The sequence below is a fragment of the Lemur catta genome, chromosome X (genome assembly GCF_020740605.2).
Source record: "Lemur catta isolate mLemCat1 chromosome X, mLemCat1.pri, whole genome shotgun sequence".
In the NCBI taxonomy this organism is placed as follows: domain Eukaryota; kingdom Metazoa; phylum Chordata; class Mammalia; order Primates; family Lemuridae; genus Lemur; species Lemur catta.
The window spans coordinates 5,142,447-5,162,684 of NC_059155.1; the positions used below are offsets into that span (position 1 = coordinate 5,142,447).

Consider the following 20,238-nt stretch of genomic DNA (forward strand, 5'->3'; position numbering starts at 1 on the left):
ATTGGTATCAGACACTTTTACAAAGGAGGCTGCACCTGTACCTCACACAGTTTTTCCGGGGGTGTGATGAACTGTCAGGGACTATGGGATTGCTGCAGCCAATCAGATGATCACAGGGCTGGATCATGCATGGAGGGTCAGATTGTCCAAGTCCCTGCTTTTATTTTGCATAAAAAACCTTTTATTGAAATGCTATCCCAAGAAGATTTTTCCCACCCTTCAGGAGCCAGGTGATTGCCTCACGCAGATGTCATGAGACTATTTACCAGATTTCTCCTAACTCTGCAAGACATAAAGGTCATCATCCGTTTCACAACACATGACTTCACCAAGGAGACACTCACTCTCACTCTGCCTAATAACTATTGTCTTAAGGGAACTGTTGCCTAAGGGAAAGAGTAATCAATGGAAAGGAGAAAGCCTTTAGAATTACAATGAAAATATGTCTGTTTTCTAGGAGTGTAAAAATTTAGCAGAAGCAGGAAAGCTGTTTTCTTCTCTTTCATATGGGGTAATGAGACCTCTGAGTCAATCAAAAGCTATGTAGTTACATGGATTCCATTTTGGATCATTGTAACACATTCTGGCTCTGGGGATATCTTTCTTCCAGTTTATTCTAATAGTGTTAAGAAGTGGAAAGTAAAGATGGCATGAGAGTGGGGGTGACAGACAGTCAAGAACATAGTACCATCCATGTTAGACAAAAAGTGACCAAAGAAAGTTCTCCATCCCAAGTACAATTCAGAAAGAATTTAATAAACAGCCGCTAAACATTGCACCAAAGCATTTGGAAACACAATTTCTACAGAAAGGCAAAGGTCAGGCTTCCATTCTAAATTCCTTAAGACAATCATTAACAGCCCCATCCCCCCACCCCCATCCCCACATATCCACAAGACTATACTCTTCTAGTCATGAATTTACCTACAGACACAATCTTAGGAATAATGGGACTGGCATGCATTATCCCAGCAATGGCAAGGAAGCAGGGAATGGGGAGAGGATGGATGAAAAGGCAACCAGCAGCTAATGATACACCCCTTAGGAGCTTTGTCCAGGGGGCGGGCAGGAGGAATCTGCTTGTGGTGCCATCTGTGGCTTTACCTTGGGCTTCTAGGACACTCTGGACTAGTGCAGTTATTCAGATCCAAAGTGGCTGGGGCTGCCGTCTCAAACAGTCTCATTCCCTTGAGCCAAGACTATCAGAAGTGGTCTCCTTGGGTGACACACTGTGACTTTCTAAAAACCTTTTTGGTGTCCAACCAAACTGCACTCATGACCCACAAGGCCCACTGAGATTGTGCTGATTCTGAGGTCAACATGGACCTGGCTTCTCCGTCCTGTCTTCATTTTGGCCTTTGGAAAGGTGCGCATTACAGCTCTTTAGTAAAGACACTTGAAAGGAGCCTAGGAAAATTATTCAAAGTTATGGGACTCAGTTTATCTACCTTATAAAAATTTCATGTTTATGCCTGTTTCTTTTACTCACATTAAGATTAAGAACAAATACGATCATATGGCCTCTAAATAATATATTATAAAACTGGTAATAAAGTTAATGATCTAGTTGACTCAAAAATTGACTAGAGATATTTATATGAATCTCCAATTCACCCATCATAGAATCAGCATCAACAAAAAACCATAGGTTCCTGATGGGGTGGGAGCAAAGTGCCTGGGCCTGGCTAGGGTGTGGAGCGTGGATTGTATGGAAGGAAGCTGACTTTCACCTGCCAGTGGCCCTCTCTTTTGAGGCAGACTTCAATTCTCAACTATCATCCACCCCAAACCTCTTGTCTGATCCAGTATTTGATTAGTTGCCTTGTCAGGGAGGTGACTTTTTTTATCTCTCCCATCTTTAAAAAATTCTTGCGTAGGCATTTGATCTAGATCTTTTTGTTTCTATTTGTATCATTTTAGCTTACATAAAAAATACTTGATATTTTTTCCTGAAGAGTTTGTAGTCGTTAAAGAGTCCAAACTAAGTAGTGCCCAGGTGGGTCAAAGGCATTGAGGGAAGAGGACTTTCCTGGAGGAGAGATATATCAAGGAGGGTACTATTTTCCTGAGGGGCTGGACACAGCAGGGCACCAGTCATCTTGGTGCCAGGTTGGCCCAGCTAGTTCTGTTTGTTTGGGTCATACATAGGTAGAACGTGGTGAGCCTCAATTGTCTCCAGTAACCTCCAAGCCAAAAAAAGGGTTGGGGGCCATGTTCAGAGGTCAGAACTGGCTCCCACCTTTGCTATCATACTTATGCCTAGTAGGCCCTGCTGTGGGAAGGGGAGGTGGCAGGCAGGACCACATGGGATAGCCAAACCTGGCTACCTAGTAGGTCAGAATTATCTGATCTGAACCAATCAACAATTTTCCTTGGTCTGGACCTCTCATACAGCCAAGGCTCCCACTATAGGTAGTAGATCCTCTTGTTCTTTCTGCAGTGGGCAGAATACAATAAAATACATGCAGTGCCCTCAGCTGGGGGAGACTGGCAGACTAAGATGAGTAACTGGATAAATGGCAGTGTTTGATTTTGATGGGGGTATAGTCAGCAATGTTAAAAGGGACAAGTAATTTTTCTGTGGTTGTTTTTTTTTTTCCATTGAGATTCATAAATATGAATTGAGAGTCACAGCTTGATAGAGGGTTAAAAAGAAGAATCCTGAAACACATGAAGGGGAGCCCGGGTTTTGGATGCCTGGATGCTTCATGGGGTATACAGTGCTCTGGTTGCTGTGCCACCACCACTAACTACTGTTTGCGGATCATGCCCTTGATAGCTGACTCCCGGTTGACATAGGTGGCCCAATACACCAGATTGAATATGGCAAAGAGAACAGGAAAGATGATGCGGGAAATTTTGTCAACCTTGCTGACACTGTTGTAGGTCTTGGTCTCAGTCGGGCTGTCCTGCACATAGGTGGCCTTGGGCGAAGCAATGATTGTTGGGGTTGAGGAAGCACTAGCAGTAGCGCCCTTGGAGATAGTGGAGAACTCAGTGTCCTTGGCCAGGTTGATGGGATAGGTGGTCCCCACGATGTTGAAGGTAGTGCTGGTTTTCTTTGTTGGAGCTGCTGGTGTTTTCTTCTAGAGGCCATGAAAAAGAGGGGAGAAGGGGAGAACAAACAATAGATAATTAATTAATTTCACAGAGAACTTTGAAAGGCTGCAGGGAGGGAGCAGCCATGAGGGAAGTTAAGGAATAGGGGCCATGAAGCCAATAGCACTAAGGAGCCAAGTTTGTGTCTAGGGATAACCGAAGATGAATTTGAAAACAGAAAATTTGCATCATCCTGGCTTTTGAGCTATGAGGCTTTGGCTAAGTCACTTTTCCTTTTTGAGCCTCATTTCCTCATCTGTAAAAATGAGAATCAAAATAATCTGCAGGGTTGTTGAGAGGATCAGATGAGAGACTGGCAGTAGAAATCACTGATAAACTGTGGAATATTGGTCACATGTGGGATCTTGTGTATCACGTGATTTGATCCTCACAGCAACCCTATTAGGTAGCTGGATGAGCTTACTCCCATTTGACAGATGAGAAAACTGGGCCTCGGACTAAGTGGCAGAGCCCACAGTTGCAATTTGGGCTCCTGACTTTTACCCAGGGCTACACTGTGCTGCTTTCTACAGGCATGAGACACTTTGTGGTTACCAGAGAAATAACTCCAAAAGGCTGCGACCATCAAGTAGCACATCTCCTGTGAGGAAGAGAGCTTGGTGAGTCTGCAAAGTCATTTCATCTTAAAGATATAATAAATACCATTGCATGTTTGCATGCATCATTACAACAGCATCCCACCCTTCATGCACTGTAACTGTGTTCAGCAAGCTCAGGGGCATACCAAAGTTTCCCACTCTTCCACGGCTGCAGGTAAGAGCCAGAGCCTCCCTCCACAGAGCTATGCAAGTGACCCCCTCTGACACAGCAAAGGCAAAAATAGCTGGAGGCTTGCTATGGCACTGCCCTTTGGGCTTATATTTCAGAGTAAAAGAAACCCAAACACCCAGTGGGAAGCAAGCATATACACATGAGCCCATTTGTTCTCTCATATATACATTTGTGTATACATGGAGCCTCACAGGGGCTTCCCTGATACAGAAGACGAGAAGAAGAGACAATGCTTAGGATGTGTTCTCAATCAAAATAGAGGGGCTGAGGAACAGGGGCGGTCAAGCTAGCAGGCCAGACCCAGACTCAGGGAAAAGGCAGTAGTAGCCTAGCTCGTAGTCTACAGACTGTTTACTGCCTCACTCCTCACTCTGTCCTTTTCTTCCTTCCATCTCTCTTTGGCTGTAGGGAAAAGTAGGTACAGATGAGCTTCAGAAATGCCCTAATTTCACAAACCTCATGTGCCCATCCTTCTTATTACTTTGCTTCCCAGCACCCAGACTTTACTCCTCCACTTCCTACTTGTTTCCTTCTTGGCTTTCTCTATTTCCACCCTCTCTTATGATCCCTTTCTCCTAATCTCTTCTGTTTTCTTTTCTTCTTTATTTCAGAGGCCCCATCGTTTTTTATCTTTTGTCCTTTAGACCTCACTGCCATTTACCTTCCTGATCCTAATAATAACTTTTGCCCAATATTTACTCAATGTCTACTGGGCCAAGAACTATGCCAGATATTTAGGGATAAGTGGAAAGGTTAAAACATGAGTCAGCTTCAGTCCCTGTCTTCCAGGAGCTCATAGTCCAGTGTGAGAAAGAGCCTTGTGAATACTCCATCGTCATATAATGTGATCAGAGTCCTAACAGGTATGAGCAAAGTGCTATGGGAATTCAGTTGAGGGAAGGACAAAGTACCTGCAGGTTTTGGAAAAGGTGGCTCAGAGAAGGCAATGAGGTTTGTGGTCTGGGTCACAAAAGATGAGTAGGAGCTAGCTCATCAAATGAAGATGCAGCAAAGGCCAGGGCACAGGTCAAGGGAACTGTTTTTTTGAGGGATGACAAGGAGTTTACTGTGACTGGGTCACAGTGTGCATGGCAGAGTTGCAGGAACTGAGGCCATCCAGACAGGCAGTGCCCAGCTCTTAAAAGGCCTTGTATGCCATGCTCTCTTGCTCTGCCTGCCTATGCTGACCTTAGTCTTTTTAGTCAGGGAGCAGAAGTGTGATGGATAAGGGAGTGTTTGTTTAAGTAAATGACCAGTCTGACTAATAGAACATTTTAAAAGCAATATTGTTCTTTCTTTTTGAGGATTATAGTCACATTGCTATAAGTGGAAGGGGGACAGAACTCAAAGCCTTCTAAGAACCTTGTAAATGGCTTACATACTACATAGGACTCATTTATAATTAGCAAATTCACTGTGTGAATAGAGTTCTGCTGCTAAATGCCTTTGCTATTAAATAAAAGAGTGGTTTACTTGTTTGCCTGCTTACTTATTAATTTGCTTAGTAATCTCCTTTTTCATAGGTAAACAAAAAAAGAAATAAAGAAAAGAATAAGGGAAAGAAGAAACCACTACCTTGACTTTGCTAGAAGGTTTCACATATGTTATTTCATTTAGTCATTTTATAAGCTGATTATGACCAAGTATCTGAAACAATCATTCTGAACAACAAACACTTTCTTTCGATCCAAAGGCACTTTGTGTGTTCTATAGATGAAGAGAAGCAGCAATTGATTTGATCACAGATTTTTTAAGTAATAAAGGAAGATAACCTTTTAATTTTTCTCACCACTTCCAACATGACACATTTTAGTCAGCCACTATGACTTTTACTAAATCGTTAAAGAAGGACATAAAAGCAAAATTTGTAGTGTCAAGAAGACAGGAGCAGAAGGCAGAGATGAATGGTTAATATTTCCCCATTTCTGTAACTAGTTTTCCAGTACTTCTCCTTGATAGATACAGAGTAAATTGACTTAACTTTGATTGAATTGTCATTCTATTCCTACTTCCTTAGCCAAGTGCCTGGCTCTTAGGCACATGATAGATGTTTACTGAATAAAAAAAACCCTCTATTGAAGATTCTCAATATGATTTATGTTTTTTTCACCCTAAGTCTTGACCTCTGCTACATAGAGAGCATATCTCTATAGTTCAGCCTGGGGTAATTTCCACACCAAAAAAAGCTGAAATTGACTCCTCCAAATTCCCCAAGCAGTCTGACTCCAGGATAAAAACACCTTTCCTTCCAAAAAGCCATTTCATGAGGGTTTGGGGATGGGGCAATAAAAACTTTTATAGACAAATTCATGTCCAACTTAAGAGTCTTCCTGAGATGACACTACTGTCAATTGTTTCTAATTAAAGGATTCAGTTTACCTGAAACCCAGCCAGGACCTCAGAGTATATGGCCCAGTAACCATATACTGTGTCAACCCCCTTATAGGCACCCAGCTTTCCTGAACCCCAGTTTCCAGAAGTGGGGCAAAGCAGTGAAGTTCATGCTATATGGAATTCAAAGATGAATAAAATCAACAACACAAAAATGAATAACCCAATTAAAAAAATGAGCAAAGGATTTGAATAGACAGTCTCCAAAGAAGATATACAAATAACCAACAAGTACATGAGAAGATGCTGAACATTACTAGTCATTAGGGAAATGCAAATCAAAACCACAATGAGACACCATTTCACATCCATTAGAATGGTTTACTATCAAAAAATCAGAAAATATTAAGTGTTGGTGAGGATGTGGAAAAATTAAAATCCTTGTGCATTGTTGGGAATATAAAATAGTGTAGCCACTATGGAAAATGGTATGATTGCTCCTCAAAAAATTATGAATAGAATTGCCGTATAATCCAGTGGTTCCACCTCTGAGTATATACCCCCCAAAATTGAAAGCAGGGCCTCAAAGAGATATTTTTACACCTGTGTTCACAGCAGTATTATTCACAATAGCCAAATGGTGGAAACAGCTCAAGTGTCCATTGAGAGAAGAATCAATAAACAAAATGTGGTTTATACACACAATGAAATATTATTCAGCCTTAAAAAGCAAGGAAATTCTGACTCATGCTACAACATGGATGGACCTTGAGCACATTATCCTAAATGAAATATAAATGTTAGGTGACTTCACTTCTATGAGGTATCTAGAGTAGCAAATTCATAGAGACAGAAAGTAGAATGGTGGTTGCCAGGGCCTGAGGCAGGGAGGAATGGGGAGTTGTTGTTTAATGGGTACAGAGTTCTAGTTTTGCAAGTGAAAAGAGTTCTGGAGCATAAGTACACACTTCAAAATGGTTGATACGGTAAATTTGATGTTACATGTATTTTACCACTATTAAAATCATATGTACAAATATATGTAATCATATATATATATATATATATATATATATGTGATGAATCAGAGACCCTGCTCTCAGGAAATGTAATCTAGTGAGGAAGATTAATTAAAATAAGAGAGAACTAAAATATAAAGTGGAAAACACAAATAAGAAACATTCAGAGAGGCATAAATAATGAGTCAAGGGAATTCAAAAGAGGAAGGAAACATGCTGGATTTGGAGCAGTCAGGTAAGCCAATAGAAAGGAGAGAAAATGTAGATGGAAGAAAAGTCGTCACTTGTACCAGTTTCCTGAAAGGGTGGGAGGTTTCCAGAGCATGAGCACTAAATTACACATGTCCAGATCACAACTGAGAAGGAAAGAATGGGTGAGACTCAGATATCATCTATGTTTTGGTAGGGAGAAAGGAGCACAGTAAGCTGAGGCAAATCTCATACAATGCCTTCTACATTCCCCAAGAGGAAGGTGAAAAGAATGGTTAAAACTTAAAATAGGTTTTGTAGGAAATTAGGGACACAGAGAAGGACTGCAGGCACAGGTTGAAGAACCAGCAGAATTCAAGAGTATATGCTCACAAATGTCACTGATCCATCAATAGCTGTGGAATTGTTTTAGAGAGCAATAGAGGCCTTTGATTAAAGTGACTGAGGAGGTCAAGGGTGCTGATGAGTGACTGCAGTGATATGCCATGGGACATATGCTAGATAGATAAGCAAGGAGAACAGAAGGAATCATTCATTTATTAAATATTTACTCAGTGTCTCCTATGTGGCAGGTTCTGTGCTAGGTGCTGGGGGTGCAGCAGTAAACAGTAAAGTATGGCCCCTGTCCTCAAGAAGTTCACATTCCAGTGAAGGCAGCATGTAATAAACATAGAAGCAAAGAAATATATACAGTAATGTAATGTCAGGACGTGGGAATTACAATGGAGATGCATGAAGCAGGGCAGAGGCAGAGAGAGATGATGAATGCTATTCAGGAAGGTCTCTCTGAGGAGGTGAGCAGACACCTGAATAAAAGAGAAGTCAAGCTGCAAAAAGATCTGAACAACAAAAATTTCAGAAAGAAAGAATAGTAATGACACAGTACCTGGAGTTGAAATGAGACTGACTTGTTCAAGAATCATCAAGGAGGCCACTATGGGATGAATAGAGTGAATGAAAATTTAAAAAGGGTGGTAGGAGGAACTATCACGGATCTGAACCACCACGGAACAGATCCTGTAAGGCTTTGAAAGCCGTGGTAAGGATTCTGTAACCTTATCTAAGGTTAGTGGGAAGCCATTAAAGTGTCTTGAGCAGAATTTTCATAATTTACAATTTTAAATCATCTTTTCTATTATTGGGCAGAGAATAGATATATAAGCATGAAAGCAGAGGAATAAAATTAGGAAACTATTCCTGATGAGAGTAGTGAAAGATGTGCTGTATTGAGTGTTAGATATGGAGAAAAGTAGGTAGATTCAAGATATATTGTGAATGTGGAGCAATCAGGACTTGCTGATGAATTAGGTTTTGGCGGTCTGAGAGTGGCAGGGTGGGAGACAGGTGAGAAAAGGAGAAGATCAAGAATGAATCCCAGGTTTTTGGCCTGAGTGTCTGGAAGAATGGTGGAGTTATTATAATAGCTGTGCTGGGAAGACCTAAAGATAAGCAAGTTTGGGGGGAAGATCAGGAGTTGTGTTTGGTTGTATTATATTCCCATTGGACAGCTCAGTGGAGAGACAGACAGTTACATATATCACTCTGCAGTTCAGGGGAAAGGTCTAGGCTGGAGATAATGTATTTGGGAGTTGTTAACCTCTAGATGACCATTTATTCAATGTGTTGGGATTGAATGAGATCTCGTGAGAAGTGAGTACAGATTCATGAGAAAAGAGGTCTGACTACTGAGCCCTGGAGTGCTCCAACATTTAGATGTCATGAAGAAAACAAGGATAGTGCAAAGGGAAATACCAAGGAAGAAAGTGAAAAACAGGAAATCCTGATGTATGAAAATCTAAGTGAAGAGCTAGAGCTTGAAAGGAGACATATTTAATATAAAACAATGGAAGAGTAATATCCTGAAAGCACTATTGGAGATAAAGAGGATGTAAACTACACTTCTAGAAAATGGGAGTCAGAAGTTTACCAGCTTATGCCAAGCAGGAAAGCAGTAGCAGGGAAGTCTCAGCTGAGAATCAGATATCAATTAAGATAGAAGGTGGATGGATCATTCAGGGAAGAAGCTGATGGTGCAAAATGTTTTATCTTCCAGTGAACAGGAGTTCCTGAGGGAAGGGAGGGAGAATTTATGAGGAGTAGGAGGATGAGTCTAGAAAAAAGCACAGGACAGGATAAGGATAAGAATAGAGGGGAGGACAATTAACCACAGAGGAAACTACAATTTGAGTATTGACCAAGGTTGGCATGGAGGTGAGCCCTGTAGAACATATGGCTCCACATGTCCATAAACAAAGTTTATTCTGAGGCTCCTCTGATCTAAGGTGACAGTTACAAACATATTAGCACTGTTAGCTGACACTCTCACAGTCTTCCTGAAAACACACTAGAACAAGTATACAGGCAATGAGATTGGTTCATTTCCCAAACCTTCACCTAGTGGTAGAAACAGTAGCACTGCCTGGCAGGTGGGACAGCCAGACCTCATTTGATAGGCTCAATTGTAGCTTATGATGTCAGATGAGTCATCCAACTGAAAAACAAAGAGAGAACTTAGGATGGTTTCAAACAATGTAAACTAGTATTAAAATCCTGTATATGAAAAGAGTATGGAGAAGAGACAATAATGTTGGTAAGTGATCAAGATGAAGAGAAATAGAGTGATAGAGACAGATGAAGTGAACATCAAAGGACAGAGTGGTTTGAATGAAATAAAGGAGTAAGTAATGGCCTGGAAGCAGCAGGAGGGAATGGAGAAGTGGCTTCCACTTGCAAGGGCAGTAGTTTCCTCAGGAAACAGCCAAGTGTTACTTAAGGTAAACAGGAAAAATGATGAGGTAGCATTTTGGTTTTCTGTCTCTTATGACACTCAGCACTTGGTCCTGTATCAATGCTCTGTCTGTATATATATTAATATGTATGTATATATATATATATACATATATATATATATATGTATATATATATATATGTATATATATATATATATACACCTTACTTTCCTTCTTAGACCATCAGCTCCTAAGTGCTGGGGCCATGTAGTTTAGCTCTGCCTCTCACTGATATTACAGATTAACTGTATGTTTTTGTTTTGATTGATTCGCCAGTGAGGGAGTGCAATTATTGTCAGGCCATTTATGTCTATTGTAGAACAAGGTGGGAAGACCACCAGTTTATGAGTAAAACTTAACCCACATTAAGAGTACTCACCCCACAGAGAAATACCAAGGGATGAATTGATTTGTGGTTATATTTACCAGAAAGCCCCATAGATTTAAAAGGCATTAATGACAAGAAACTAAACTTTTCCAAGATGTAGACACAAGTTGAAAATATTCTCTAATATAAAAAAGATGAAATATTATTCTAGAGCAAGAGGTTAGGGTTTTCTCATTTGAAAATAAAAAAAGAGAGCCTAAGAATTACTGTTTCCAAAATTTAGGCAAGATGTTATGAATATTTTAAAAGTCGTTCTAAGAATAATTATCTTTTTTTTTAAGTGTCAAGGCTTATTTCTTCATTTTAATTTGCCTTTATTATTTTTGTGTTTAATAACTTAAAGTAATAATGCATGTAGTTTAAAATAATAGAACATGAGGAAACCCTTACCTCAATACACCCCAACCCATTGTCCAGCTCCTTATAGGTATTTCTTTTTAATTCTCTTAGTTGATACTTGTAATAGTTATTTCTATATTTTTAATAATATATTTATACTGCTATAAGTTTTGCTCACTACCAGTTGTCTTTTCATGATAATGAGTTATCCCACTTATGCAACCCTTCCTGCATCCTCCAATATAGCTATAGCAAGATTTTCAGTTCAGTCGATAATCCTGTGGTAACATCATTATAAATGACTATAGAAATCCCTCTAGGCTCCTACTCCAAACTGCACTGGTTCCTCTGCAGATTCACTTGCTGTGCAGCTGTCATTTTAGGACTTCCCTTCACTTTTTATAATTTTTAATTTTTATTTTTTGACAAATAATAATTATTTATAATTATCATATACAACACCATGTTTTGGAATATGTAAACATTATGGAATAGCTGAATTTAGCTAATTAACATATGCATTATCTCACACACATCATTTTTTGTGGTGAGAACACTTAAAATCTACTCTCTTGGCAGTTTTCAAAACACAATACATTATTATTAACTATAGTCACCATAATGTACCATAGAGCTCTTGAACTTATTCCTCTTATCTAAATCAAATTTTGTATTCTTTGACCAAAAACTCCTCTCCCCACCAGTGCCTGGTAACCATCATTCTACTCTCTGTTTCTATGAGTTCAACTTTTTTAGATTCCATATGTGAATGAGATCATGCAGTGTTTGTCTTTCAGTGCCTGGCTTATTTCATTACACATAATGTCCTTCAGGTTAACCCATGTTGATACAAATGACAGGATTTCTTTTGTTTTAAGGCTGAATACTATTCCATTGTGTATGTACATCACATTTTCCTTATCTGTTCATCAGTTGATGGACACTTAGGTTGATTCCATATCTTGGATATTGTGAATAGTGCTGCAACAATTATACTAGTGCAGATATCTCTTTGACATACTGACTTCATTTCCTTTAGATATATGCAATAGTAGGATTGCTCAATTATTTGGTAGTTCTATTTTTGGCTTTTTGAGGAACCTCCATACTATTTTCCATAATGGCTGTTCAAATTTACATTTCCACCAACAGGATGCAAGGGTTTTCTTTTTTCCAAATCCTCACAAACACCTCCCTTTCATTTTTTTGATAATATAGCCATGCTAGCAGGTGTGAGGTGATACCCCATTGTGGTTTTAATTTGCATTTCTCTGATGGTTAGTGATGTTGAGCATATTTTTTTTATACTTGGCCATTTGTATGTGTTCTTTTGATAAATGCCTATTTGGGTCCTTTATCCATTTTTTAAGTCAGGTTGTTTATTTTCTTGCTATTGAGGTGTTTGGGTTCCTTATATATTTTTTGTAGTAGCCTCTTATCAAATGTATCGTTGGTAAATATTTTCTCCTATTCCACAGGTTATCTTTTCACCCTGTTGATTGCTTCCTTCATTGTTCAGAAGCTTTTAAGATTGATGTAATCTCATTTGCCTATTTTTACTTTTGTTGCCTATGCTTTTCAGGTCATTTCCAAAAACTCACTGCCTAGACCAATGTTCTAGATCCTTTCCGCTATGTTTTCCTTTAGTAGTTTTATAGTTTTAAATATTATGTTTAAGCCTTTAATCCATTTTGAGTTGATTTTTGTATATGGTATGAGATACAGTGTCTAATCCCATTCTGTGTATGGCTGTCTAGTTTTCCCAGTATCACTTATTGAAGAGACTGTCTTTTCCCCATTGTGTGCTCTTGACACTTTTGTGGGAAGTTAATTGTTTGTAAATGCATAAGTCTATTTCTAGGCTCTCTATTCTCTTCCATTGGTCTAAGAGTCTTTTTTGAATGCCAGTACCATGCTGTTTTGATGAGTATAGCTCTGCAGTACATTTTGAAATTAGGTAGTGTGTGCTGCCTTAAGCTTTGTTCTTTTTGCTCAAGACTGTTTTTGTTAATTGGGGTATTTTGTGGATCTACGCAAATTTCAGGATTTTTTTTTTCTATTTCTATGAGAAATGTCATTGGGATTTTGATAAGGATTATATTGAATCTGTATATTATTTTGAGTAGTATGGACATTTTAACAATTTCAGTTCTTCCAATGATGAACACCGGATAGCTTTCCATTTATTTGTGTCTTTAATTTCTCTCTTCAATATTTTATAGTTTCAGTGTACTAATCTTTTACCTCTTTGGTTAAATTTATTTTGGTTAAGTATTTTATTATTTCTTATAGCTATTGAAAATGGGATTGTTTCATTGATTTCTTTTTCAGATAGTTCATTGTTAGTGTACAGAAATGCCGCTGATTGATTTTTGCATGTTGATTTTGTATCTTGCAACTTTATTGAATTTGTTTAATAATTCTAAAAGTTTTTTTCAGTGGGGTCTTTAGGGTTTTCTATATATAAAAGCATGCCATCTGCAAACAGGGGCAATTTAACTTCTTTCTTTCCAATTTGGATGCCTTTTATGTCTTTCTCTTATCTAATTACTCTGTCTAGGTCTTCCAGTACTGTGTTGACTAGAAGTGGTGAGAGTGTGCATCTTTGTCTTATTCCTGATGTTAGAAAAAAAGCATTTAACTTTTCACCATTGAGTATGATGTTAGCTGTGGGTTTGTCATATATGGCCTTTATTGTTATGAGGTACATTTCTTCTATACCTAATTTTTTGAGAGTTTTTATAATGAAAGGATGTTGAATTTAGTCAAATGCTTATTCCTCATCTATTGAGATGATCATATGGTTTTTGTCTTTCATTCTGTTAATGTAGTTTATCACATTTACAGATTTACATATGCTGAACAATCCTTGCATCCCTAGGATAAATCCCACTTGATCATGATAAATGATCCTTTTAGTGTGCTGTTGAACTATATTTTGCTAGTTTTTTGTATCTATTTTGCTCATCAGGGATATTGGCCTGTAATTTCCTTTTCCTGTTCTATTTTTGTCTGATTTTAGTATCAGGGTAATGCTGGCCTTTTAAAATGTGTTTTGGAATATTCCCTCTTCTTCAATCTTTTGGAAGAATTTGAGAAGGATTGGTATTAGGACTCAGGTTCCAGGCTTATACCAGTAGACTGTGGTGCCAGGGTTCACTGGGATGGGCCTGGACCCTGGTCTGCTGGAGAACTCCTAGACCATGTGTTTGCTGGAGCCTGAGTCCACAGGAACAAGCCTAGAACCTGGCACCAGCCTGGTGCTGGCACTGGCATGTAGCCTGGATCTGTGGGGGTCAGTCTGGAGCCTGGGAGACTATCCCTTCACTTATCTCCTCTTTTGACTACCCTCTTTTCTGAGTCTTATGTCTTTCCTTCTCTTTTGTGTTCTACTCTCTTGTTTTAATAGAAAATATCATCCAATATTTCCTTAAGGCAGAGTAAGTGGGAAATGACATTTTTGAGTTCTTGCAGGTCTAAAAATGACTACTTCACCTCTCCACTTAATATTATACTTTGATTATCCATAAGATTCTAGGTTGAAAATCATTTGTCCCTCAGATTTATGAGATTTACTGTTCCACTGTGTTCTAGAATCCAATGTAGTTGAGAAGTCTGATGCCATACTGTTTATCATCACCTTTTAAATAACATTTATTTTCTTTCTAGAATCTTTTTAGACTAGCTTTATCCCTGGTTTTCTGAAATTTCAAGATTATGTGCCTTTGTGTTGGCCTATGAAGATACTTCTAATCTGGAGGTTTATGTCTTTCCATTTGTAAATATGTCTGTGTTAGTTCTTTGTTAATTTTCTTCCTTCCTTTTTCTCTTTTCACTCATTCTGCAACTTCTGAGTTGGATGGATTTCCTGGATTCATCCCTAGATTTCTTAACTTTTCTTTCTCTCTCTCTTTCCCTCTGCCCTACTTATAGGATGATATATTTTCCTACATCTCTATTGAAATTTTTATTTTGGAAATTCTTTTAAATTTCAATAGATCTTTCTTATGCTCTTATTTCATTTTATATAGTTCTTGTTTTATGTATATGATACGTATTACAAATCTAGGGTAGAAGTGAGTTTTGTTTTTCTTAAGTTCTCTTTAATTCCCTAAGTTATCTCTGTTCCTTCCCTTCAAGGTGAGGTGTTTCTTTTTGTTTGTTTGTTTGCCTGTTTTTTTTTTCTTTTAATCTTTGCTGTTTTCTTCCACATTGCAAACTTTGCTTTGGTGACTCTTGGTATTCCAATATTATTTGGCAACCAAGAAGATGTCTGTATGCTCAATGTACCTGAGCTGAGCTTGTTGATTTGTGGGCTATGCTTTAAGATAACCAGGTGGAAGCAGGTAATTTTGGAGGGTGCCACAAAACATTAGTAAGCAACAAATTTTATCTGGAAACATTCAACTTCTTTACAAGAGAAACCTTGCTGTTCTTTGTGGAGATTATATATCTGGATGAAGACATGTCACATATTTTGCAGGCTCTAGGGTCATGACTACTTTGTATACAGACTTTTAACCAGTACCCTTAGCTGTACCCTTGTGCTTCATTCTCTGCTATATTGAGTGTCTCTGAACACTGGATTTCTTCAGGGTTCTGTTTTAATCCAGCTTGATAAATCGGTTATTATTCCCTCCATCCATATTCATTCTTCTACAGATGTGTTAAAATCTCTCGTCTTATGGACATCCCTTGTCCAGCTCTCCTGGTGCTTGTAGTTTTACACATCTTTTATTCCTTTACTCTCATTTTAGCAGGATCTTCAAAGGAAACAGTGAGGTTGATCCTCAGAAGCCCACAGTTCATGCATTTTTTTTAGAGTGCAATTACAAGGTAGTCATTTATCTTTATTTGAAAATAAGGTTTTATTTCCATCTCTTTCTTTTTTTTCTTTATAATCTTCCCCCTCACATTCTATCTAATCCCTGATCATAACACAGATCAGAAATAAATTTTAAAATTAATTATATCACTTAAAATCTGTTTCATGCACACCCATTTTAACTTTATAAAACAAAATGGTTAAATATGACTCTCTCAAGGAGGAAAGAAGAAACTAAGTTATGATTAAATTCTGATATTTCCACTTCCAACACACTTTACTTTTTTTTCCTGTGGGTCTCATTGTTAGTTCCTCCACATTGGACCAATATAGACAAAGTATAGCACCCTCACATTAGAGACCCATTTTTATGCATTCCATAGTTTTTTTCAATTCTCATAATCTGCTTTTTGTAGATAACTTAAATGTATCGACCATGGAGAGACACTACAAAGGAATACAGAGATCGTCATCTTTGCAGAAGAGTTTTATACCATTCTTTTGGTTCCTTTTTTATTTTCATCACTCTTTAGATGGAGAAATGGTCATCATTTTTGACATCTAGCTCTACAGTTTTTAACAATCTATTCTAGTCCTCTCTCTTCCTTCAAACCACTCCCATGCCTCTTTCTGGCCACGGGGGGAAAAAAGTCTTTCTCATTTTTCATAAAATATCCATGGTCACCTTTCAGATATCTGAAAATAGCAATAATCATCCCGTTGAGGTATTTTCCCTCCTCTAGTGTACTAACCAAACTGGAACAGTGTACTTTAAACATGGGCCAGCCCAATCAGAACAAGTGAGATGATAAGCTCTTTTTATTCTGTACTGGTTGGCCCATTTTAGAGTACACTTCTTAACGCATACCCAATCAAATTGGGCTTCTCAACAATTTCACCACATGGTAGGCTTACATTATATTTGCTTTTCTGTCATATCTCAGCATTTTATTTCTAGTGTTCAATGTTTGTTTAGCTTTTCCATACCAGAACTAATTTTTGTACCTGTGTGTAAGAATTTATATTTGATTTAGCAAATGTTTATCTTTTAATTTTATCCTGTCCTTTCAAATTTTGGAAATTCCTGATTCCTAATTCAAAAAATACTCCTAGCCCAACCAACATTCATTAATGCCAGCTTAAAAATTTGAATCTTCTACCTCATATGTCTTCATTTGGGCTATTGATGACAACATTTGAAAGAGGAGAGTCAAAGACAAAGCCCTATGGATGTCCTCAGTGACCTCCATTCAGGTTGATGTCAATCCATCAGTCAATTTTGTTTGACTTCAATTGGTCAACCAATTTCATCAGCCTAATTGTACTATTTTTTTCAACTACTTTCTCTTCCTCATGGAGGTGTAATTTTTAAAAAAGTTAGACATTTTCTGGTCTACCAGTCCAGTAAACTTTTCATAAAAGCTCATGAGGTTAGTTTGACCTAATTTCTTCTTAGTGAACTCAGGCTGTATGTCAGTGATTGCTGCTAATTACTCTTAAAATATCTACTTAATAATATATTTTAGGGACCTTTCAGTTTGATTTGTCAAAGTAAGGACATTTTTGCTCCCCTTTCCTCTGCAGAACTAACCAAAAACAGTAAGGCAAATGAGAGATAAAAAATGAAACCCTATCTTTGATGAAACTTGAAAGCTTTTATAACCTTGATCCCAAAAAGTAAGCACTCCCATATGCAGTGAAAATTGGATCAAGGTGAAGAAGACACAAGGATGCCTGCTGATCTGGATTTCAAGTCAAGAATAGAGTCTGAAATGTGGGTGGCACGACCTGAGAGATGAAATAAATGATCTCTGTTTTGAAACAAAATCCTTTTTCATGCTGGTAGAGAGAACATCCTGGAACTCTGACTACTTCATAGTGGCAGAGGAGATAGAGACTGGAAAGTTAAAGGATATGACACTACATATGCATACATGTGCATGTGCATACACACATACACATACACAGACACACTCTTGTGTAATACATAGAGGGCTTTCCTGTGAACAAGGCAAACTTCTTGCTAGTTAGAAGTGGAATCATAACTATAGGGAGCAGTACTCATAAAAGTTTATATAGACAGCAAATGATGCTCCAACTACTCACTCTCTACCACTGCTTCTCAAGTGCTCACTACTATCCTGCTCCTCTCTCAGACACTACGCAAAACGATGTTTCCACATATAACAGGGCTGGTAAAGAACTCCTCTGATGCAACTCGAAGTAATAATTGAAGACAAACTATTATGGCACTGACAAAATATATTGTAAAAAGGAAGAAAATGATGAATAAAGCATTGTTGAAGAATATACAAAAGAAACATTGAGCACATGAAAAATAAGTCAGCAGAGATCATAAAATAAATGTAAGGAAAAATAATACTACCATAGAAATGAAGGTGAATGGGCACTGTTGAAAATAGTCAGGGATATGGAAGATAGGTTTGAAAAAATTGAGCAAAAATAAAGTGAAAATAACAGAGTTAAAATTATTAGATAAGAAATGGTAGTTTGCAGTCCCACCAGCAGTGTATGAGTGTTCCTGTCTCTCCGCATCCACGCCAACATGTGTTGTTTTGGGACTTTTTGATAAAAGCCATTCTCACTGGAGTTAAGTGATATCTCATTGTGGTTTTGATTTTGCATTGCGCACCATCTGGGGAATGTTCACGCTTGAATGTTCTTACTTGGGGGGATGGAGGGTGGGAGGAGGGTATGGGGGTATAACTACATGATGAGTGCAATGTGCACTATCTGGGGAATGGACATGCTTGAAGTTCTGACTTGGGGGGATGGGCGGGACATGGGCAATATATATAATCTGAACTTTTGTACCCCCATAATAAGCTGAAATAATAAAAAAAAAGAAATGGTAGATATGGAAAACAAAAAAAAATCTCTATGATATGCATAGTCTGTGCCTCTAGGAAGAGAACAGAATAAAAATAGTTTTCAGGAAAGCTTTTCTGAAACAGAGGCCATGAATCTATAGGTTTAAAGGACAATATGGTGCCCAAGGAAAAAATTATATAGATTGATAAAGATATATCTTTGTAAAGTAACTGGAATTCACAAATAAAAATGACATTCATATGGGCTTCTAGGCCATAAAATCAAGTCCCCTGCCTTATGAGAAATTCTCAGGCTGACTTTAGATTTCTGGATAACAATATTGAATGATAGAATTGAGTATAGCAATCAGTTTCTACAAATCACCAGAGAAGGAGAATGTGACTCATGGATCATACAATAGCCCAACTTTATTCAAGCATAAACACAATGGACAGGTGATTTTACACATTCACACTAATAGAAAATATGAAGATAGCCTTGCGGCAACTAAGCAATGAATGGAAAAATGGATAAAAGGACCATTTTGAGGAAAGAATCTGTTTAAATACAAAACTATGGCTAAACAACTATAGTATTTATAGTTACATAAAAGGATATAAATGGTATGAAACTTGATGCAGAAATAGTAGTATAACAAACAAAATTTGGGAGATGACAGAGACTGGTAAAGAGAGAAGGTGAGGGGCAGGTGTAGGTGTATATTGACTTCCTTGTGTCTTGTAGTGGGTGAGTGGGGGCTAACATACTGTGTTCATAGCTGATAAATCAAGCTATAGAGAAATAAATATATTTTAATGGTACAAAGATACCCACTAGAATAGGTATAATAATAAAACCAACAAAAAATTCCTATGGCATAGTAGATGGTTGAAGTAGAAATATACTTCTTTCTCCATAATTTATAGCAAGGACTTAATAAATTTTGTCTTAATAAGTAGTTAAAATCTATTCTAAAATTTTGCCAACTCACTAGTCTGCACTCTATGGAATACATCTTTTCCCCTGGTTTGAAAAAAATCATTAGCATTTTTCTTATCCATGATTCTTTGAATAGTACTGGAATAGTCCTGGGATCACATCTGCCCCTTGTTTTTAGCATCTTTGGGTAATCTTCATCTAGAGCTAGAGACCTGAACTTAGTTAAAGTAACCAGGGAAAATGATCTTGATTTCACTGTACTCATGTTTTATTCCTATCAGTCTAGATGATTTGTTTTTTCTCTGTCTTCCTCCTTCCTATCCATCCACTAATCCAACCAACATTTATTCAGCTTTTACTATGAGTGAAATTCTGTGCAAGGATGCTAGCTAGCTAGAAATAAGATGCAGATAAACCCCTGCCCTCAAGATGTTCACAGTCTAGTGAGGAGGCAGACAAATAACTTCAGTTAAAACAAATTCTTTTAATACCAGGAGCACCCATCCCCCAAGAAAAGCTACATCTGTCTGGATGATTCTAGAAAGGCTCTATGGAAAAAGTAGCATTTCAGTTGTGTCTTAAAAAATGAGATCTTCACCAGGCAGGGAAAAAAGAAAAGAGCATGACAGGTAAAGAATACAAAATAAGCAAAGACACAGAAGGAAAGATGATCAT

At 37.9% G+C, this 20,238-nt stretch overlaps 1 protein-coding gene across 2 annotated transcripts in view; it reads right to left on the bottom strand.

Moving 5' to 3' along the window:
• Positions 1-735: 735 nt before the first annotated feature.
• GABRA3 (gamma-aminobutyric acid type A receptor subunit alpha3) overlaps positions 736-20,238 on the bottom strand; it is a 227,723-nt gene continuing 208,220 nt past the window's right edge. The window contains exons 7-8 of one of the 2 annotated variants that reach the window (XM_045538580.1): positions 16,067-16,082; positions 2,751-3,070 (exon numbers count right to left, since the gene is read on the bottom strand). In XM_045538580.1, the coding sequence (XP_045394536.1) occupies positions 2,751-3,070; positions 16,067-16,082 (336 nt within the window). Of the gene's footprint in view, positions 3,087-16,066; positions 16,083-20,238 lie in introns of both variants that reach the window. The other variant, XM_045538579.1, reaches the window with a different exon arrangement.